General features: G+C 48.1%; 1 protein-coding gene across 1 annotated transcript in view; it reads left to right on the top strand.

Annotated features, from left to right (window-relative positions):
* Nucleotides 1-18,637, top strand: part of LOC142573019 (uncharacterized) — a 48,878-nt gene extending 30,241 nt beyond the window's left edge. The window contains exon 9 of the mRNA XM_075682512.1: nt 18,219-18,637. Coding sequence (XP_075538627.1) covers nt 18,219-18,606 — 388 coding nt within the window. The 3' untranslated portion in view covers nt 18,607-18,637. The remainder of the gene's footprint in view (nt 1-18,218) is intronic.
* The last annotated feature ends 4,463 nt before the right edge of the window (nt 18,638-23,100 follow it).

A 23,100-nucleotide genomic window follows, 5' to 3' on the forward strand; every position in this document is an offset into this window, starting at 1 on the left:
GTTGGACAGGAAATGAAAACCTATGTACCAAATGAAGACGAGAGAGAGAGAGAGAAAGCTTTATTTGGTCCATTAAGGGTTTTGCGTTCCGTCTTCGTCTTCATCGCAGCAGACGCTTGACCTTCTTGGCAGGGTTGGGCCCCTAGTCCAGGGCTCCACTGAGCCGCGCTGCTTCGCTTGCGTGCTCCACCATTGCCCTTTGGGAGGCGAGCTCGCAGCTGGTGAGCCAGCTCTCCCACTGCTCCGCACTCGGGTTTTTTTGTGTTGGTGGAATGTGTAGTTACGTTTACCCTCCCAGGTTATATGGTAAAGCGTAGGGGTTGCCCCGCCCCACGGGCATGTGTTCCTAAATTGTGTAGGATACATCTTGCTTAGTATATGTAAGTTAGAGAAGGTTCCCGTTTGCAGCCTCCGCCAACTAGCTGCTTCTTGCTGTGTTAAGGCTTTGTGTGGCGGGGAGTACCTAATTCTCTTGCCTCTGTGGTATTTTGAGCCCCTCAGATTGCAAAAATAACCTAAATAAAAATGAGGGAAACCCGCACCACCAAGGTATTACAGGCTTAAGCCAATCAAAATTAAATGAGGAGGGGTAGAAACCCAAAATGTAATTTCAGGAAAAGCCAATTGTTGAAAAAAAAAAGGTAAGCCGACAGAAAATGTATATCATTACAAGTAGGGGACAGGAATGAACGTCGGAATACCTGTCTGCATTGGCTTGTGGCGTGTGACGTCTCGGGTTTCGTCCAATTCTTTATTAGCTCTCTGAGCATGAGGAAAAAACACCAAAAGAAAAGGGAAAATAAAGAAGAAAAAATTAGGACGGCAGAAGAGGGCAGGGCCAGAGGAGGCCTGCAGGTCCAGCAGGATTCCGGACATCTGGGTAGGCCGGACATCTGCGACATCTTTGGGTAACTCTGAATAGTTCAGTAGCTCTGAATAGCCGATCTCCACGGTGAAGTGCTGTCCCAGGGCGTGTGGCCGCTCGACTCGGTACGTAATTCCGCGAGCCACGCTGTCTGCCCTTTCATTTCCTTGTATCCCCGTGTGTGCCGGAATCCAGATTAGTTTGTGGGTTGCGGTGTGTCTGAGGTGTTCTGCCTTGCGGATGATAGCTAAGGCAGCCCTGCAGATTTTACCCTTTGTGTAGTTCCTGCGTGTCTCTTCTTAGTCCATTAAAATGACCATTGATTTGTCTTTTCGATAGCCCTCAGCAGCTGCCAGCGCAAAAGCGAACTCCTCCGCTTCCACTATCCTGGCGCTACGTGTAGTTGCGCAGGTCATTAGCTTGCCTGCGTTGTCAACCACTACCGAAGCTGTCTTAATGTAATTTGTATGTCTATTCCGTGGATACAGTGTTGCATCCGTGAAAACCGTGTTTTCTAGTTTGGCTAAATGCCTTTCCACATATTCTGCCCGCGCCTGCCTTCTGGCCGCGTGGAGATTTGGATCCATGTTTTTCGAAATGGGAATGACCTGCAGGGTCTTACGGATCTCGTCGGGTAAGTCGGCGGATCGATCGAGATGCCTCTTTGGGTCGCCACCTAACCTTGTCAGGAGCGCTGTTCCCGTAGCCGTGTCTCTGAGTCGGTGAAATTGTGCTCCAAGCTGTGTTTCTGCCAGTTCGGCGAATGTGTTGCTAATCCCTAGCTGTAGCAGCTTGTCGTTCGGTGTGTTTCTTGGTAGGTGGAGTGCCGTCTTGCAGGCCTTCCGCAGCATTGAAGATGAATAAAATTTTGATTTGAAAAAAAAAAAAAACGGTGGTTCAGGGTTTCAGCGAGATACAGTTTACGAGTGAAAAGAAGCCACATAAACGCCGTCCCAAATTCAAATAAGCGATCGCTTGTTACATTTCGGCATATTCCAGCCGTAAATGGTGACAATTCCTTCGCAAGCAGAGCGACGCTGATTTCATTGGAATCACTTGTGGTGTCCATGGCGCCGGAAGTGAACGTGTGTCCCCGTTTCGCGGCGAATCGCGCCACGCCGTTTGCACTTTGTGGACTGCCGGCTGTCGGCGGTCGTGCTGGCAAACGGCGAGATATTCCCCTCACACACAGGGTCTCCCAGCGGCACGGCGACGTTGCCATTCGGCGGCAGAGGAGCGGTCGCGTCTGCACTCTGGCGTCGCCGATAGTTTCACCGCCGCTGATCGCGCTCGCCACCGATGTCGTCGCTAGGCCTACTCACCTCGAATCTGTAGCTGATGGCGCTTCAGAGCTAGCCGCCGACGCTTCCAAGGAACAATGTTTCGTTACCGTTGCTGCCGCTGTACCTTCTCCTCGAAATCGTTTCACTCTAAGAAGAAACTGTGCTCATATATCGCGGCGCCGCCAGCTACGCTGCGCGCACAGCCGAGCCGGTTCGCTGAGCGCCGTCGGTGCACCCATGCACTGCAGCTGAAGTTGTATCTGAACTATCGTTGGTGCTAAATGTGTGACCGCGGACGTGGCTTTTCACAAAGCGAACATTACGCGTCATTTTACTCCAATGGGCATCATATTGCTTGGAATAGAAGTTGCATAACCAATGTACGTATCGCCGGGTCGCTAGACATGTCGGTGCAGCGCCCATGCGCCATTTCTGCAGTAAACAGGAAGTGTTCACCGTTTATGTTCTCTATGAGATTCTATTGGCATTGTCATTTTCTTCCTTTTAATTTTCTCACCTGGCACTCTTAAAGGGAGCGCGTGCCGCTGGAAACCAAGTGGGCATTTATGCGCCGGCTGGCACTATATTAACCCGATAGTGTTAAACGGACACTAAAGGCAATACTAAGTCAAGCTGAACTAATATATTAGTGTTCGAGAATCTCTAAGGCGTCAATATTATCGTGAACAGAGCCGTAATAATCGAGACATCAAGGTAAATGCAGGACATGATTAGAGCACCTGCCCGATGACGAAAGCACTCCTCAGTTAAATTCTGTCACTAGTACTCAACTACTCGTTGCAAAAAATGACCTCGTATTTTATGATAGGGTGAAATAAAGCGCTACTTCTTCTGTTCTATTTCATGTTTAGAAAAAAAAATTGAAATTGCGGTTGACAACGACGCGGGTGGTCAAAAGGTTTCGTTTTCGCACGACTCTGCGCCGCGCTTGCTTTCGCGTTTCAGTACTTTCCTGATCGCGTAGTGCTGCGCTGGTTTTGCTGGCTCCCGAAACTCGCACAAACTGCAGGTAGCAGAGAATTCAACTTCCATGTGATATCGCAGGATGCCCGAACGGTCTACGCCATTTGACAAAAAAGCAGTTGCAGCGGCGAACCCGCCGTTCTGTCTTGGCTCGGTGCCGCCGTCTGCCGGGCGTCGTTTTACTCAGGGACAGCAGCAAAGGGCGGTAATGGCGTATGCTAGTGTTCCTGCATTGGCCTCGAGCTCCACCACTGGAAAAGCTGGCGCCACTGTCGGCGTGTATTAGGGATCACGTGGACATGGCAGCCGCGTCGGCTGCTTCGGGAGCGCCGAAGCGAGCTGAAAACGAGAGTTTAAATTCCCTCGTACGCTGCGGTCCTCATTTAGCGGCGAGATTTTCCCGCTACGAGTGTCTCCTTTACAACGCTTCAAAGCACTACAATAGGTAGTGGCTGCCTTTGAAGGCGCGCAACATGGTAGACTACTGCTCGGTGCCGCAGTGCCGGACGTATGCGCAGCGGAACCCGGTGTCAGCCTTATTCATACGTAGGTACCGGACAAGAAGCTGCGTGAAGCTTGGCTCGGGAAACATAAGACCGGCAAACAGTCATCGGCTACAAGTCGGGTATGGAGCAAGCACAGACGCGAGGAAGATTTCTGCTACGGCGCCGGGTCTCCAATGTTTGGAAAACGCACACTGAGACGCTCGCCGGTGTCCGCTGCCCGACTAATGTCATTACGGTTTGGTCTATGAACTTGTCGATTATATAGATACTGGTAAGTTCACTGTCGTGGAAAGGGAGCGGTAAGAAGCACATTAAATGAAAGCATGGCATATTGTTATGTTTGTGTTATGAATTAATGCACTGGATTACAAAAAAGAAGCAGCGGGAAATCGCACGCTGAGATCACCGATAAACATACAGTGCGACGCAACTCGAGAAATAATATTGAAACGTCCAAGAATTTAGAGGGAAAAAAAAAGATTGAATCGTCGCGACGGCACATCACAGACCCCGTAGGCGTCGAAGTCTCTACAATAAAATTATTGTTGAACAGCTCAGATTGCGCCCACGCAACAATGGTTGCTTGCATACTGTCAAATGCTCATATTCTGCGGCCTAAAGCTCATGACACGGAGCGAAAACGCGCACGCGGCGAAAGCGAAACAGTGCGCGGACAAGCATGCAGACGCGCAGTTGGTCGCTGCGAATCTGTGCGATCACCCCATTGAGGCTTCATTCTATTACGCTCCATTTAGTTATACACACACTATAAGAACATATTTCACATAGTTTGCTCTCAGCGCTTACCTACCTTTCACGCAAGATCTTAGCCGGTTCGGGAGGCTCCATCGCGGCGACCGCGCGCAGTGGCGTTCACTGTACGTATTCGGTAAAGAGATAGCGTCTGTAAACGATTCTGTGCTTTCACTTTGCCCAAGACTATTATTTAGACAGTAAAAAACTTCTCTCGTTTCGAAAGTGCTTACAGAAATGTCTGGGAGAGCTCGTGCGTGGTGTTTTCAGTGAGCGCTGAGAGCAAGACCTATGAGGAACGCGCCGCGTGATCCCTCATACTACGCCAGCGAGGCGCTTCCGATAGATGACGACTCCGTAACTCCTCGCCGCCATATTTGCTCCCTGCGGGAGCATATACAGGTACACTAGCATATGCTACGTCGCCACTCCCACTGCCCCCCCCCCCGGTTTTGTGGCGGGAGATTTGATTTCGAAAAAGTTATTCGAACCCTTCAGATACAATTTTTTTCTCGTAAACTAAGTATTTTCTTGGCACGAAATAAGCGTTGCGAGGTTTCTGGAAAGGTATTTACACAGTGCACGTCGACTTAGTGCTTGCCTTTAGCGTCCCTTTAAGGGCCCCGTATCGCAGAAAACCCGGCGTTGGCGCCTCGCGCCCGACGTCGACCGTCGTTCTGGGGATGAACATTCCGAACCACACGTACCCAACCACGCAGGCCCTCCGTGTAGCGCGACAAAGTTACCGAAAAAAATTGAATTTCTCAAAGTAAAATGCGTCAGAAAAATAGTAATGTACGGCATACACCCAATCTACAGATGTTATAGCGTCGGATTGTAATTTGAATATACGAGAAAACCTAAATCTGTTACGCGGAAACTCAAATACAAACTTCCATTAACGCGGGGGCGTTTTTCAGCTGCCGTTTCAGGTACGTCTTAGTAAGAGCGGCGCTGCCCCCTCGGTTCCTTGCACAACCATAAAAGAAAAGGAACCACAAAGCTCGCTTTCATGCACATGTGCACGAAGGCTGGCCGCCAGCGCTTCCCGGTAAACATTACGGTTACATAAGCTGCAGTTGCCGAGAAGCGTGAGAAGCACTGAGGTATCTTTGAATGCTATCACGTTCCACTCTTAAAGGGAAGCTGAAACGGTTTTCAATTTCCATGAATTGCTGGCATTGGGAACAACAGCCCCAATAATTTACGGTTCCGAAATTTTTTTCTTCGTTTTGTTAATATAAGGGGCGGAAATCGCTTTCTAAATCACACCCGCGGACACGCCCACATCGCTTCCCGGAGCGCCGGGTGACGTGGTTGCCAGAGGAGAGAACCGGCGAGAGTGACGTCATTCGCGGCGACCGAGCTGCCGGACCGGCGTGCTGGCATGTGCTGGCATGCCTCTTGCCGTCCTGCGCTTTACTGAACGACGCTACCAGAGATCTGCCGCCGCCGCCGCTCACGTTTGTTTTCTTTTGCGATTTTCGTAAGCTGTTCTTTCGTGAAGCTGCCCGTCGCGGCAGCTTCACGTGCATGCTCGCGCGAGCAAACGCCGCTGGCACGCTGCAAAGCATAGACGGAAACGCGCGCAGAAATAAATTTTGGTGACCGGACTTTGTGCGTAGCTTCCACAGCGTTGCACCTGAGGTATGAAATGGAGTATAGGCTTGCCTAGTGACATTCGATGTACGGTTGGAGTTATCGTGTTTACCACACGGCGGTGCTAAAACTTTCTAATATCTTTATGTCAACACTAGCATGGAGCACGCATACCGATTCTTGATTGAGCGACAATCGCAAAGTCGTCGAACCGAAGTATGAATATTGCACATATAATACCTCTGGCCATCTCTGGATGTGTATGAAGCAACTTCCGTGACTGTACCTCGCAGCACTGCATGTGCGCGCTTTGAAACGCGGCACTTATGTTCGCCATCGTGTATCAACACTAAAGAAAACCACGGGATTTTAGACAAGCAGCGGCAAGGTGCTTGACATCGCGGAATTGCACCCGTGTTTACAATCTAATGAGAAGTTAGTGCTTCGGCATTCTTCCAGCAGCAAGTTCCCAGTGACACTTTAGCGCATTTTTTCTCGTGTCATTGGAACGTGCAGCTACATGAAAAAAGAAACATGTGTACCAGCTAAGATTTCCAACGCGCGAGAAGGTGCACAAATCGCTCTCGCTGTTGGCACACTCAACATTGTCGTTGCCGCCATCGTTTTCCGTATCAGCTGTCGGTTCGAACATGTACGGCGAAAATACAAGCTGTCCGAGACAGCGAGAACGTTCCATAATGCTTACAACTCAGCTATGAAGCCAGAAGTCCCCTCATGGGAGACCTGAGCCCGGGTCATCAAATTTGCCGGATTCAGAATAAAGTTGTTTCCATCCATCCAACAGAACAGCGTGCTACGCTTTGAAACGGCGGCGCCGACCGGCGACTGCCGCGAATGACGTCACAGCGGCCCCGACCAATCACGGGCAACAGCGGCGTTCGCGCGATGCCCTGAGGCGCTGGTGCGCGTTTTCTTGAAAAAACAGCCGCTTGCGTTTGTTTCCGCGCTTTTTTAACCAGATATTCGTGTTCAGGGGACTCAAAACTGTAGAATGCCGCAGAGAACCCATTTTTTTTTCGAAAAGTGTTTCACCTTCCCTTTAAAGGTGAAGCTTAAGCGTCCTCCAAATTTTTACTCTTAGCGCCGCCGAAAACATATCGGCTGTGTATATATTTCTTCTAAAGACATGTATATATCTTTGTATTATAGAATCATTGCTATTTCCGCTTTCAAGAAAATAAAATGAACATGGATATTTTGCCAGAGAAGCTGTAGAAATAGTTGAAACGGCGTGCGATTGCGCCCGCCTGAATTCAACCTCGCCGTCACTTATGCTCGTAATGTTCACGAAAAATAATAGAGTGATAGGGCTGTATTACGGTTTCCCACTTGTGGCAAACGACTATGCGTGAATAACGTAAGCTTCCAAGCTTTTCTTTTTTCATGGCTTTTGCACGTCCCCCTACGTACCGCCGATGTCATTTTTCTTCTGTTTGTGGGACCAAACAATGTGCGCGATTTCCGCAATGGGGCGCTGTATGTCAGCTCGAACCTCCAGCGCTGGTTCCCCATATGACGAAATATAGCAGCCGGAAAAGAGTGAGCAGAAGGCTTTTGTTGAAAAGAGAGCGTTTGAGGAAAAGAAATTCACCGATGATTCCGATACTTCGTAATGCGAAATTTGAGCGCAGCTCTACACGTTATTTCATTTCGCGATGTATTGGCTCGCGTGGAGAATCACTTTCGTGCAGCACGTTGCAAACGGAGCGAAGTGTGGCACCACTGCCTGGCTAATCTGGAGACCGCGAGAGCTAGCGCGTGGGTGACGCGTGGGCGATATTCACAGAAGCCTCCGCCGACAAGCCTCCCAACGAGGCGCGCTAATCTGTCTCCATCTCAGCCACCGTCGCCGCACTACGCTTTTTTTTTGTTGAAAAGCTTGTCCTTGGCCATAATACACCACGCCTTTTTTCTCACGCTTTTGCCATACCCTCCTCCCCTTTCTGCCTCGTCGTACGGCTGCACCCTCCTCCGCGCTTTTCTTTTCACACCTTTTCTCCCGCCACTTTTTTTATAACCCGCTGCGCGCCGCGTTCGCTCTCACCTTTGGCTGTGCTCGTTCGCTAGGTTACGGAACGTGCGCCTAAGATATGGGGCCTAAAGGCTCAATCACACCGGCGACTTGAGGAGGTCGAGCGACCATTTGCGACTGGCGACCAAAAAGCGACAGCAGGCAACCGATGCTCACAACCAAATCCGGCCGAGGGCGACCTGCAAGTCGTAATCCCGAAAGTTGTCGTTCTCAGCGAAGAAGTTTGGTTCGACAATGTCGCACTGCTGTCTCGCTTCCTAGTGTTTTTTGTATATTTTCGATGTTTTGTCAAATAAAGTTGTCGAAGATGTCGGACGAGTCGTCAAGATACCTTCCCTACCGGAGGCCGGGGGGGCCTTCGCCTCCCGTCGCTTCGATAGGATCCTGCAGAAGATGTCGATCTGGTAGCGCCGAGAGCTCCGTCTTCGCCAAGAGCTCCAACACCGGAACAGAGGCCACCGATTGACACTGAGAGCAACCGTGAATGTAAGCGATATAAGGCTGCAGAAAGAGACGACGAGTCTTCACTTATTGATGATTGTGACAGAGCTGACATCACAGATCTGGACGCTGAAGGCTTCAGGTTTGTGCGTCACCGCAAGGAGAGGACCGTCGGAATCCCAGTGATTATTACCCCTGCCACAGAAGGAGCCCACCTCAAAAAAGTAAATCCCATTGTTCTGTCTACACAAATTCAGAAAATTCTTGGTGCATCGCCAGTTAGGAACCGATTACTGCTCAAGGAGCGATGCTTCTAGATGTACAGACAGAAGAGCATGTGAATTCCCTTCTCAGTTGCAAGTCAATCTCAGGGACTGCAATCTCAGCACGAGTGCCCAATTCGTACCTGCAAAACAAGTGCATTATTAGAGGAGTACCGAAGTGGTACACTGACGAGGAACTGTTGGTATACCTAAAGCCACATGGTGTTTACCATGCAAGGAGAGTCACGCGACGCGTTCAATTTTCCGAATCCGATTGGGAGTCCAGGCGAACCAGCTCCGTAGTTCTTACGTTCGCTCCAAATACAGACCGTCCAGAGAAGATCAACCTGGGCTTCACAAGACACGAGACCATTAGCTACGTTGAGACACCACCTCGGTGCTTCAAATGTCAGCGCTATGTACATCTGGCCAAGTACTGCCGTGGTGAGCAGCCGTGTAAGAGATGTGGAGGACCGCATGATTTCAAAGCATACGCTTGCAGCGAGAACTTTCTACGTGCAAACTGTAGTGGTGGTCATCCAGCTAGTTATAGCAAGTGTCCTACGCGGGCAGCGGCAATAAAGCGAAAGAAAACGTTTATCTTGGGGCCAACGGGAAAGGATGAGAAAAATACGACGAAGAAAAAGACGGAGAGTCGCAGAGGGTCAGATGAAATCAAATGGAGCTCAAAGAGTGAAACTGATTTCCCAAGCCTGAACCGTTCTCCAGGAATCCAGGACACAGTGGTGCCATCGAGCAGCGGACCGGCTAAAGCAGTCAAATCAATGAACAGAGACCCCGTAGACGAGAAGACTGCTGAACAACCGAAACAGCGAAGTTATGTGTCTGCACTGCAGCGACCCCCAATCGCGTTGCGATGAAAAAACACCACATGAGGACTGTCAGCAGGTGCTACGTGCTCTCTTCAAGGCCTTGCGATCACACATAGCGAAGATGCCGGCGAGCTCGATGAAGGGCATGCTCGAAGTAGTCCGGACTCTCGAGTCAGTGATTCTAAGCTCTGCCTCTTCTTAAAGCACCTAGCAATATGGGTGCGGTCAGGACACAATGTTCACCATCTCGCCCAAAAGTGCCGCTTATTATGCAATGGAATTGTGCGGGTCTTGCGTGCCATTTACCTGAACTATCGCTTTTCTTACGAAACATGCCTGTGCCAATATTGGCTCTGTCTGAGGCTGGTCTTCCAAGTTCCAGATCAATTGCTGGTTATGTCGCACATGGAAACCAAAGTATTCCGACGTTTCCGAACGGTGCTATATGTCAGACGTGAAACACCACATTACGTTCTACCAGTTCAAGACCTTTGCAGCAGTGTTTTGGAAGTCACCGCTGTACAAGTGCGGCTGGGAAACCGAAGCCTCAGCGTGACCTCTGTATACGTGAGCTCTCGCCTGAAGGTATCGATGGACCCGCCGTGGTTGCTCAGTGGCTATGGTGTTGGGCTGCTGAGCACGAGGTCGCGGGATCGAATCCCGGCAACGGCGGCCGCATTTCGATGGCGGCTAAATGCGAAAACACCCATGTACTTAGATTGAGGTGCACGTTAAAGAACCCCAGGTGGACGAAATTTCCGGAGTCCTCCACTACGGCGTCCCTCATAATCTGAAAGTGGTTTTGGCACGTAAAACCCCGCAATTCAATTTAATTATTTTAAGGTATCGATGGGAGAAATTATAAGAGACCTCTGCAGCCACAGCCCAGCTCCGAGGATAATATGTGTGCAGTTTAACGCGCACCATACTCACTGGGGCGACAAGGCGATTCAAGCACGTGGGAAGCAAATTGTTAGTGCGTTAAACACCGAGGGACTCTGCGTGGCAAATGACAAACAGCCAGCGTTTTTTTGACACATTTACATTTCATTGACTTCTTACATTTCATTGACTTGACGTTACACTCAGCGGACATCCTCGCATCATCAACGACGAGTAAAGATAGAATGGGCAGCGACCATTTTCCTGCCTTCGTTAACATTGCTGGATATAGAACCAACGGCCAAAGATCCTGTCCTTTGACGCATTGGGATACGCACAGGGACGGCCTAAGTGAATCATCTGGTGACCTGTTCGCGGACATCATCATCCTCAGCAGCAGCAGCCTGGTTACGCCCACTGCAGGGCAAAGGCCTCTCCCATACTTCTCCAACAACCCCGGTCATGTACTAATTGTGGCCATGCCGTCCCTGCAAACTTCTTAATCTCATCCGCCCACCTAACTTTCTGCCGCCCCCTGCTACGCTTCCCTTCCCTTGGGATCCAGTCCGTAACCCTTAATGACCATCGGTTATCTTCTCTCCTCATTACATGTCCTGCCCATGCCCATTTCTTTTTCTTGATTTCAACTAAGATGTCATTAACTCGCGTTTGTTCCCTCACCCAATCTGCTCTTTTTTATTACATTTTCTTGTTTCTTTTCTTATTACACCTACCATTCTTCTTTCCATAGCTCGTTGCGTCGTCCTCAATTTGCGTAGAACCCTTTTTGTAAGCCTCCAGGTTTCTGCCCCGTAGGTGAGTACTGGTAAGACACAGCTGTTATACACTTTTCTGTTGAGAGATAATGGCAACCTGCTGTTCATGATCTGAGAATGCCTGCCAAACGCAACCCAGCCCATTCTTATTCTTCTGATTATTTCCGTCTCGTGATCCGGATCCACGGTCACTACCTGCCCTAAGTAGATGTATTCCCTTACCACTTCCAGTGCCTCACTACCAATTGTAAATTGCTGTTCTCTTCCGAGACTGTTAAACATTACTTTAGTTTTCTGCGGATTAATTTTTAGACCCACTCTTCTGCTTTGCCTCTCCAGGTCAGTGAGCATGCACTGCAATTGGTCCCCTGAGTTACTAAGCAAGGCAATATCATCAGCGAATCGCAAGTTACTATGTATTCTCCATTAATCCTTATCCCCAATTCTTCCCAATCCAGGTCTCTGAATACCTCCTGTAAACACGCTGTGAATAGCATTGGAGAGATCGTATCTCCCTGCCTGACGCCTTTCTTTATTGGGATTTTGTTGCTTTCTTTATCGAGGACTACGGTGGCCGTGGAGCCGCTATAGATATCTTTCAGTATTTTTACATACGGCTCGTCTACACCCTGATTCCGTAATGCCTCCATGACTGCTGAGGTTTCGACAGAATCAAACGCTTTCTCGTTATCAATGAAAGCTATATATAAGGGTTGGTTATATTCCGCACATTTCTCTACCACCTGATTGATAGTGTGAATATGACCTATTGTTGAGTAGCCTTTACGGAATCCTGCCTGGTCCTTTGCTTGACAGAAGTCTAAGGTATTCCTGATTCTATTTGCGATTACCTTAGTAAATAGTTTGTAGGCAACGGACAGTAAGCTGATCGGTCTAATGTTTCAAGTCTTTGGCGTCCCCTTTCTTATGGATTAGGATTATGTTAGCGTTCTTCCAAGATTCCGGTACGCTCGAGGTCATGAGGCACTGCGTATACAGGGTGGCCAGTTTCTCTAGAACAATGTGCCCGCCATCCTTCAACAAATCTGCTGTTACCTGATCCTCCCCAGCTGCCTTCCCCCTTTTCATATCTCCCGAGGCTTTCCGTACTTCTTCCGGTGTTACCTTCGTGATTTCGAATTCCTCTAGACTATTTTCTCTTCCATTATCGTCGTGGGTGCCACTGGTACTGTATAAATCTCTATAGAACACCTCAGCCACTTGAACCATCTCATCCATATTAGTAATGATATTGCCGGCTTTGTCTCTCAACGCATACATCTGATTCTTGCCAATTCCTAGTTTCTTCTTCACTGTTTTTAGGCTTCCTCCGTTCCTGAGAGCATGTTCAATTCTATCGATATTATACTTCCTTATGTCAGCTGTCTTACGCTTGTTGATTAACTTCGCAAGTTCTGCGAGTTCTATTCTAGCTTTAGGGTTAGAGGCTTTCATACATTGGCGTTTCTTGATCAGATCTTTCGTCTCCTGCGATAGTTTACTGGTATCCTGCCTAACGGAGTTACCACCGACTTCCATTGCACACTCCTTAATAATGCCGACAAGATTGTCGTTCATTGCTTCAACACTAAGGTCCTCTTCCTTTGTTAAAGCCGAATACCTGTTCTCTAGCTTGATCTGGAATTCCTCTATTTTCCCTCTTACTGCTAACTCATTGATCGGCTTCTTATGTACCAGTTTCTTCCGTTCTCTCCTTAGGCCTAGGCTAATTCGAGTTCTTACCATCCTGTGGTCACTGCAGCGCACCTTGCCGAGCACGTCCACATCTTGTATGATGCCAGGGTTAGCGCAGAGTATGAAGTCTATTTCATTTCTAGTCTCGCCGTTCGGGCTCCTCCACGTCCACTTTCGGCTATCCCGCTTGCGGAAGAAGGTATTCATTATCCTCATATTATTCTGTTCCGCAAACTCTACTAATGCCTCTCCCCTGCTATTCCTAGTGCCTATGCGATATTCCCCCACTGCCTTGTCTCCAGCCTGCTTCTTGCCTACCTGGCATTAAAGTCGCCCAATAGTATAGTGCATTTAGTTTTCACTCTACCCATCGCCGATTCCACGTCTTCATAGAAGCTTTCGACTTCCTGGTCATCATGACTGGATGTAGGGGCGTAGACCTGTACAATCTTCATTTTGTACCTCTTATTAAGTTTCACAACAAGACCTGCCACCCTCTCGTTAATGCTATAGAATCCCTATATGTTACCAGCTATATTCTTATTAATCAGGAATCCGACTCCTAGTTCTCTCCGCTAAGCCCTGGTAGCACAGGACGTGCCCGCTTTTTAGCACTGTATGCTAGGTAGCAAGGTAGCAAGAGATTGGCTACTGCTGAGCTGAACCTACCCGACCACTTCCCCGCTAAGGATCTAAAGCTCAAAAATCTATGCGCTGCACGAAGAGCGGAACGGAGGCTGATGATGACGAAGGGCGACCCACCAACGAAGCCTATATACAACAGGATTAACGCAGTGATTCGACGTTACACGAGGAAACTAACAAGAGATCAATGGGCAACATTTTGTGCAAGCCTATCGGTCTTCACGCCAGTTCCAAGGATATGGTGGGTCGTTAATAACCTTGCTGTAAACTTTCGACCAAACAAGCCATTTGAAGCCCTAGCATTGAAGTTAGGCAAGACGCTCGCTTGTCTTTCGAATGCCTTTGCTGAAATCCGGCAAGTCAGCCAGCACAACCAACCCGCCTCCGCCGCTATCGTCGTCTCTAATGGATGCTCCTTTCACACTCAGAGAGTCGGAACTAGCTATGGGCAGCCTCCGACGTCGCTGTGCGGTGGGACCTGACGTTATCAGATGCTAACTAACCTACCGGTTGAAAGACGACTTGATTGGCTGGCATTTTTTAACCAAGTGTGGGCCAGCGGGGATATCCCACATTTATGGAAGGTAGCATGGGTGATACCGGTTCTGAAGCCTGGAAAGAATCCTGCTGCTCTGTACTCATACATACCGGTCTCGCTGACCTCCTGTGCAGCGAAGCTAATGGAGAAGATGGCATGCACAAGACTCACTTGGTATGTTGAGCAGGGTCGAAAACTACCATCGTGCCTGACTGGGTTTAGGCAGCGTCTAAGCGCTCAAGACAATGTGCTGGACCTGCTAAGCCACATAGAACATTACAGTGCGGATGACCTGTCGACACTTGCTGTTTTCATCGATGTTTCCAAGGCTTACGACTACGTGTCTCAAAGAGCCATCATCAGCCAGTTGCAAGTTATAGGCGTCACGGGTCATCTCTTGCACTTCATACATACGTTTCTCAATGATCGTCGCATCAGAGTTCGTCTTGGTGACACATTGAGCGACGAAATACGTATATTTCGCGGCGTGCCACAGGGGAGTGTTTTATTTCCCTTATTATTTAACATTGCCATGAGTAGCCTCCCAAGAGTACTAAACCATCGAACACCAGTGAAGATATCTATATATGCCGATGATATCTGCATATGGGTCTCCGGCTACCAGCATCGCCGCTTCGCACGAATAGCCCAGGAAACAGTAAAAGTCATTCAGGGCCACTTGACAATGATTGGATTATCACTATCAGCAGAGAAATCATCATTCGTACTATTTCCTGGAGTGACAAGAAAATCTACACGCTTGACGCTGAATTTGGAGGAATACCAGATTCGACAAGTCACCAACGTCCGATTTCTTGGCGTTACCTTAGACCACAGGCTATTCTGGCGCCGCGGTGTTGACCACGTTGCGGCGTCATCGTCACCCAGGCTACATGTGCTCAAGCGAGTCGCTGGCATACGCTGGGGCAACCACCCGACGTCGATGCTACGGCTACGTACAGCGTTGGTTACCAGTGGGATCCTGTATCAACTACCTCTGATGTCACCCTCATATAGCAAATACAAGCGCTTAGAAACCATCCACAGAAAAGGTATCCGACTTTGCCTTGGAGTCCCTAAGCCAGCGTCAAACAAGAAAGTGTTCTACAAAGTTGAGTCACGCCCTCTGCGACTTCAGGCTTCCCAGGCTCTCATGATCCAGCTACTACGATTGAGTGAGTCTACGTCTGGCAAAAGCTTGCTGCGTCGTATAGGTAACAGGCCACGCTCACATTTTTATGCAGCACTGAACACGCTTCGCGTATTAGGATTGCGCTGCTCGAGACAGAGGGAAAGGATAGAACCACCCTGGACATTCGAGGACATCACATGCAGCTGAAGTGTACCACGATTGCAATCAAAGAGCTACATTGCATCTGCAGAAGCCAAGTCATTAATCCTGGAAGATTTGAACACGGCTTACCCGAATCACCTACAAGTATACACAGATGGCTCTGTCAAAGCAGACGAAGACCGTCGCGCAGCTGTATTCTCTATTCCCTCTCTAAGATATACGTGGTCTGGCCGTCTGGACTGTATAGCCTCGTCGACAGTTGTGGAAGGCGTAGCAATAGCTTCCGCTCTGCGCAAACTAAAGACTTTGCCTCCGCAGAATGTGGTTGTCCTTACGGACTCAAAAGCCGCGTTACAACTATACCATGGTCTGGCATCCCTCAAGTTCCCATGAAAGTCACTAGCCATTGTGAAAGAACTCAACAACAAAGGCTTCACATTAAAGTTTCAGTGGATTCCTTCCCACATTGGTATCTCTGGCAATGAAAAAGCTGATGGGCTTGCATACGCAGTGCTCTATCATCCTCCCAAAGTCAAGGCTCCAAAGGGTAATCAAGTGCAAAAATCTGACATTCGAAATCACTTTGCGTCGTTTTGAGTTCCACCGCGTATGCCCTGCGTAACCAAGAGATTGCACCGAGAGGAAGCCTCACCTCTATATCGAATAAGGACAGGATCTGCTAATACTCCGGCTTAGTTATTTAAGACGGGGTGAATCAATTTTCCGAACAGTACGTCATGCAACGAGACAGGAGATGTTCAGCACTTTTTGTGGCCCTGCCAGAAATTCGAAGATGAAAGGGATGCTCTCCTGAAGAATCTGCAAAAAAAGGACCTTCCGCATGCGTGCCTACAACACCTTATATTTCCCGAGGGATGAGTTATAGCCCGCAAAGAAACTTCACGTCTCCTTATCGAGTTCATAAGAAAGACTGGTTTGATGCACATATGGTGAAACCCTTCTGCGGTATTGTAAGAGACACTTGTGCGGAGCAATTGTCGGCCTTGATCACCAGGCTAAACCCGCCTGTTGCTAGAATTCACCATCACCACCACCACATCTGGGGATATACGCAGTATGTAATCACTTCGCTGGTTTAGCGTTTCAGCAACAGCCACGCATTTTGATTCGAGCGGAGAGAGACGTCACTGTGCTGTTGTGCTCTGCCGAGGTATCAGCGAAATAGTCGCTTTTCGAGAAAAGCGACCATGGGAGCTATTCTGTAAGCGTCCGCCTAGTGGACATGTCCATTTCATCTGCTGCTGAAATGCTGATTGACTGGCAGCGCCATTGTACTTCTGACGCGTACCACAGCCCAGCCAATCAGGACTCCTGCAGCAGACAAAGTGGACATCTCCACTAGATGGACACTTGCAGAATCCACCCCCCCCCCCCCATTTGCGACCACTTGCGCGACCAACTTGGTCGCTCTACCGCGGTCACTCGCCGGTAAGAATGAGCCTTAAAATGGGACATCGTGCTCCGCTTGCGACCTCCACGCGCCGCATATGACTGTAAAATTTGGTTGAGGAGGCGTGCGGCGTACATACCTTACAGCGGCGTATGCTATGCGCGGAGTGTGTTTTTTATTTCATGAAGCCCGATGGGTGGTTCCGGACCCCTTTAAAGCGAAGCTTCCTTTGACTCTTCCCACCACTTTGCGCGGGCGACACTCTGTTCCTTGCGCCACATTGTCTGGCTGGAGAAACTAGCCGATCTCGGAGTGTAATTAAATTGTGGTTCCTGGGCGGGTCGATCGTCATACCAGTATGTGTCCTCGCAGATGTTTAAATGGGGTTTGTAAAGCGCACCAATCTCAGAAGCAATGCAAAGTCACAGCGCCGACACACTTCGCAGCATTAACCGACAGAGCTATCCGATAAGTTTTCAAAACAGCGTGTCTCAGCAGTTCTACCGAGAAGCTAACGCTTGCCTTTGACAATGATCCTGCGATAGTTTCGGTTCGAATTTTTGGTTTAATGGAGTTTGTTTATCTCTATTTATACAACTTCAAATGCTTCAGTTAACGTTACTAAAAACTACAAACTAGTTGTCTACTCACGTGTTTTGTCTTTCCTAAACGTGGTAGCTTGTTTAGCTTCAGATTGTACTTTCTATTTGTTAGAGTTTTATCACGTTTTTTTATTAACTTTTAAGTCTCCTTCCAAGTTTTCTATTCCTACTTTCTTCTCCTTTTTTAAGCCTTATGTATGCGCATTTACTTGCAAGAGGCCCCCTTGCAATATACTACTTAAGGAACACTTTCTTTATACAGTGTGTCTGTAAAGTCATGGTGCACTTTTGAGCGGTCACAGGAAAGCAACAAAACAAACTAGACATGTGAAATTATGATGTGCAAGGGTGTGTGCGCACACAGGTGATGACGCAGCACCATGAACTGCGCAGCAGTGGATCAGCCCACGCCACTCGAGATGTGCACGATACAGAGGGAAGTTCAGCGGGTTCTGTGACTTGCTAAATTCGAATCCGTGACGAAAGTGCAACGTGAATATCATCGTGTGCACAACGAAGCGCCACCGCATAGGAATAGCATTAATCGGTAAGATAACCACTTGAAGAACACCAGCAGTTTCTTGGACAATCCCTGCTCTGGTAGGCTATCGGTAAGTGACGAGTCTGCATTGGTAAAGATTTCACACTTCTAACTGGTTTCGTTGATTTCCTGTGACCGGTCAAAAGTGCACCTTGACTTTACGGACACACTGTAATATGCTGTATTGACCTTTTATTTTATTCGTGTGAACTAAGTTGAAAGTTTAAAAAAAATCGTCACCCGTTGTTTCGCAGTATGCTGAGGACCCGGCTGTCCCGCTGCCTGAACGACAGCTACAGTTCTGCCGACCGGGCCGATCCCAAGCCCGACGTTGACGGCGCCAGCAAGGTTCTGGCGATCTTCTTGGACAGAATGTGGTGCGTGGACGAGCAGGACCTGCCGCAGGGCCCCGGCGGTGACAAAGCGAGTGGCTCAAAAGGCAACGGTGGCGATGACGACGACGATCCGGCAGACGAGCTTGCGATCACAGGAACTGAAACAACAACAAACCGAACCGCCGGCTCTGCGATCCCCGTCGGGTCCGGAAACCCGGACAATGGCGTCGCCTCGCAGACATTTATTATGTCTGTTCTCGCCGGTTTGGTCTCGGCCGTGCTGCTGTTTCCAGTGTTCTCCTTGTAGATGGAGCCGCGTGGTAAATGCACGGAGTACAGTTCTGATGTCAGGCAAACCTCTTGCTCCGAAAAGCGAAGCGGACGCAGCTGTAAAACTTGTTCAGCTTCCTGTAAAACCACATGAATGGTGACTTCGAAAGGGGAAAATGACGATACAGTCAGTACTGGGAGCAAAAGGTCCGCAAGTTATATTTCATTTCAGGGAAGAACACTATCACATATACCAAGGCAGTGACAACCTATAAATCCGTCTGTTTGGTAAATTCGCTTCCAGTGGCGGAAACATGCGACCTAAACCATTTTTTCATTCATTTCATCGTGAACATTTTCTCAGATATTTTTATTTCACGGAACAGTGACCAATTGCTATTGGCCTCGTGTACGACCGACGGGGACGGTGGCGCGGCGAGCGGTGATCCGGTGACGTCAGCAAAGGCATCCGCCTTTAGACTGTTTCACATGGCGCGATTGGGGCGAAAAAAATCGTTCGGCCGTGCACGTCACAGAGCGATTTTCGCCGACAGCTTTCACGTGCGTTTGCGGCAGCGCGATATCCGTCGCAGCGATGCGCAAGGTTGCCTCCTGCTCACGAAGTATCCATGCCTGCATCGTTAAATAAAAACAACATGGAAACTAGTCAAATATTAGAATTTTCCTATTTTTATTCGATAATGGAATGAGTACACAATTTTTAACGTTTAAAAGCGTTGAGACTTTACGACAGCTTGCAGATACGGTGAGTGAGGCGCTGCACAACACCGAAAGTATGAGCGTGTGGCTTGTGCGGCGTCAGTGGGGTAGTCCCGTTTAGTACACTCTAGTTTCGTTGTTACTGTGGAAGCCGCAACTTTTCTTCCTGGAGGAGTATTTGCTTTCGCAGAAGAACAAGCTACTAGTGAGTGTGCTTGTGTAAGCAGCTGGCGCAATTTGTAGCGATGAAGAGGTTGACGATGATGACGATCAATTGTGTACGTGCCTTATGGTGAAGCGGCGTCCTTCTCCCGACCTGGATAGCGTGCAGCTTATCCTGTCAAACGAATTGTGTAGGCGGACGAAAAATGTTTATGAAGCTCCTAAGCCGCAAACGCTGGTGGGTACGCCCTAAACATAGCTAAAACTGGCGCGCGACATTGCTCCACAGAGCTACCAACGCGCGGTAAAACAGGAAAGCGCCTATTTTAACGGCACTTTGTTTCCTCACACACATTGCCCCTCCCACATCGCGCCGATCGCTGCGACTGAGCGATGGCGCGACCGACTTTTTGGAGTACAATCGCGGAGAGCCCACGATGTCGCGGCGGTCGCTGTGCGACAGAATTGTCGTCAAAAGGTCGCCAAATTGTCGTCAAATTCTCGACAAAAGGTCGCTGTGCGACCTTTTGTCGTCTGCGGCACAGTCGGTGGAATCACTGCATTTCCGACTGCTCGCTCCAGCTTTGAACGCTGGCACATGAGGTATGGCCCATAATCTTTTCGTACGTGGTTTCGTAAACTACTGCTATTAAAGGCCAACCACCATTGTCGTTTCTTATCAGTCGTCCATAAAACCACAATCATTGCAGCACAGGAAGCCAGCCATCGATATCGTGACAGAAATGCAAGACATCACGCCTCTTCAACTAAAGGCTATGCGGCTTTGTAGCCCGACCCCAACGTAATAAAGACGAGCGGCACGCACTTTACTAAAATTCAATATTTGCATTTCATCCACGATTCCACTTATTTTGCTCCTTGCAATGCAATCTATCACTTACGCGAAACAGCAAAATTTCCGTTAACAAATGGTATTATTGAACACTAACAAGTGCATACTTATTAATTCAGCGCGAAAACAGTGGAGGATACCAAGTCCGGGGGCACACGATGCGTTCCACTATATTTCATTTTCGTGTCCGCGCAAGGAGCTGTTCACTCGGTTTCATCAAAAAAGTGTTTTGTCATTAAGCATCGCGCTGACGCCATGTAAATCCTCGTGTTCTGCACCACGTTTTGCATAATCTCGAATACATGCCTGTCCCGCAACACGGCAAGCGCTGGAAAGGACTTGTACGGGACCCATCGAACCGCCATGTACACTGTATCCGGGATCAGCCCTGTAGTTAAGGTATCTCCGGGAAATGCCAATTGATTACTGCACCATCTAAGGACTCAGTGTAGCTAGTAATGTACCATCTCTCTTATCGGTTTAGCTTTCGATAAACTACTACTGTGATTGACCCAGCTCACTATTAGACCCTCTGCTTCACCAGCCCGCTTCATTCGGCGAGCGACCAACTGAGCAAACTTGTCGACCGCCGTAAATACACCCAAAAAAAGTTTCGCATTAATAAGGACAAAAAACGAACACTAAACCATAAATATGCTGTGCTTAATATTCAGGTAGAATAGCATGTTTCAGTACGCCATTACAGAGGATACGAGATGGTCACAGGCAGATATGCATAAATTGAACACCTGAAAATAATAACCCATTTGTGATACAAGTGCTGCGCTAGGGTTAGAAGCATTCAAAAATAAACCATTAGGATGCTAATGGCAAAGATGAATGAAGCGACAGCTTCGATTTATCAATGTGTTTGGCAATAGTTGCCTACGACACGTCATAACGCCTACTTAAATTAATGTCATTCGGCGCTTGGTCACCACGTGAACTAGGCTCCCGAGCGGTATCCGAAGCGTGTTTATTTTTTTATTTGTGTACCCTACAGGCCCTTTTACAGACATTACATACGAGGTTACATACAGTTACATGACAAATCACGGTGAATAAATATTGAATATATAGAAGCAATATGAGCGCCTTTTGCTGAGAATATAACCTGATAAAACGTACTGAAAAATACACTGCAAACACTGAGAACATGCTAGAAAAAGGAGAACTACAATGCTAGTGGCACCTACGGAGATTAATGGAATTCTAAGCAGTAGGCACGATACAATTATAACAGTCGGCACGCAATAAGCACTTCAGTATGCTCACAAAAGCGCCGTGGTTATTGACAGAAACTATTTCCGCAGGTAGTTTATTCGAATAGTAAATGGCAAGGAAAAATGGCGAGTATTGCATAAGCTTGGTACGAGGGATCTTTGGTTGTACTTTAAGCCGTGGTCGAATCGTGGAAAGAGGTGATGGACCGGTTTCATATGAGATTCTGTGAATGGCATAGGATTGTAATAAATGACGGTATTATCGACACGCATGCACTGTAAAATAAGTTACACCCCTAAGGTTTTCTTTAGTGTATACAACTAACCTCAGCACCCTTGAAAACACTGGATGTTATGGGGAATTACACCCTTATGATGGTTGTTCTATTTTCCAATAACACGCTGTCCCCTGAGGGTGTTTTGAACAACACATTACCGTTTAGCCCATTGGGTGTAAGTGTGTCATCAGGAATATATTACCCCTTCACCTATCGGGTGTGATGAGTAAATAATAGCCCTTGTTATAAGGGTGTTGAAGTACGGAATGTTGAAGCCGGTACATATACACGTCATTGTGTTTCGTAAGTCTACAGCCAGCACAGAAATGTTATCTATGGTGTGCATACAATAGGTAATGTGTTTCCAAATGCACGGCACAGCAACTTTGAGAGAAAACACATAATCACATTTGAGTGTTCTGCGTGAAGTGGTCCCACTTAACACAGATACAGAAAAAGTGACTACATGGAGCGTCATTTATTCTAGCCCTCTGTACAATATTCGGAGCTTGCACTAAGCCTTGCATGTGGTGACAATTCTTGCGGCCTTTCTACGCTGAAGAACACTCTCATTCAAATCAACGTTCCAGGGTACAGGCGAGGCTGGTGATGCCTTTGTGTAGCTTCATTCCAATGTCAAAAAGCGAGCCATCATAGATAAAGCCATAGATAAAGATCATAGATCGCTGTAGCCATCTGCTTTTCTACCCGCAATATGATTTGTTTAATCTCATGAGTTTAATGTCATGTCACGAGTTTACTGTCAGGAAAAGTACACCAAACATGACATGCAGTGCTTCCCTCCATCATTCACTTTAATATTTCAAGATCCGATGAAGACCAGGATAACGAAAACTACCACAGAGAATGCTTACTTGAAAGAAATCGTTATTTGGAAAGAATAAGGCATTTAATACTGCCACATCATAAATGTAAGAGAGACAGGCTACACAATTATATGAGGGCAATTCAGAAAATAATGCCTCCAAGCCCACTACTTTGCCAATAGTGCTGCAAACATTTTGAACTCTAACAACAATGCACTGATGTTTAAGCTATCGAATGTCACTTGCCTCACCTTTCTATATCTTCTCATTTCAAAGTAATCGAGCAATTCATGGCATCAAGTGGTGACGTCCAGTTGAAACAGCAGACTGCAATTGAATTTGTCACTGCGGAAGGTTGTGCGCATATCAACATTCATCGCCATCTGACTGCAGCTTACGGGGATGCCTGTGTTGACGTTAGTACTGTGTGGAGATGGGCAAGGGCTGTGAAAGACCAAAATCCTGCCG

Source organism: Dermacentor variabilis, chromosome 2, assembly GCF_050947875.1.
Source record: "Dermacentor variabilis isolate Ectoservices chromosome 2, ASM5094787v1, whole genome shotgun sequence".
Classification (NCBI taxonomy): domain Eukaryota; kingdom Metazoa; phylum Arthropoda; class Arachnida; order Ixodida; family Ixodidae; genus Dermacentor; species Dermacentor variabilis.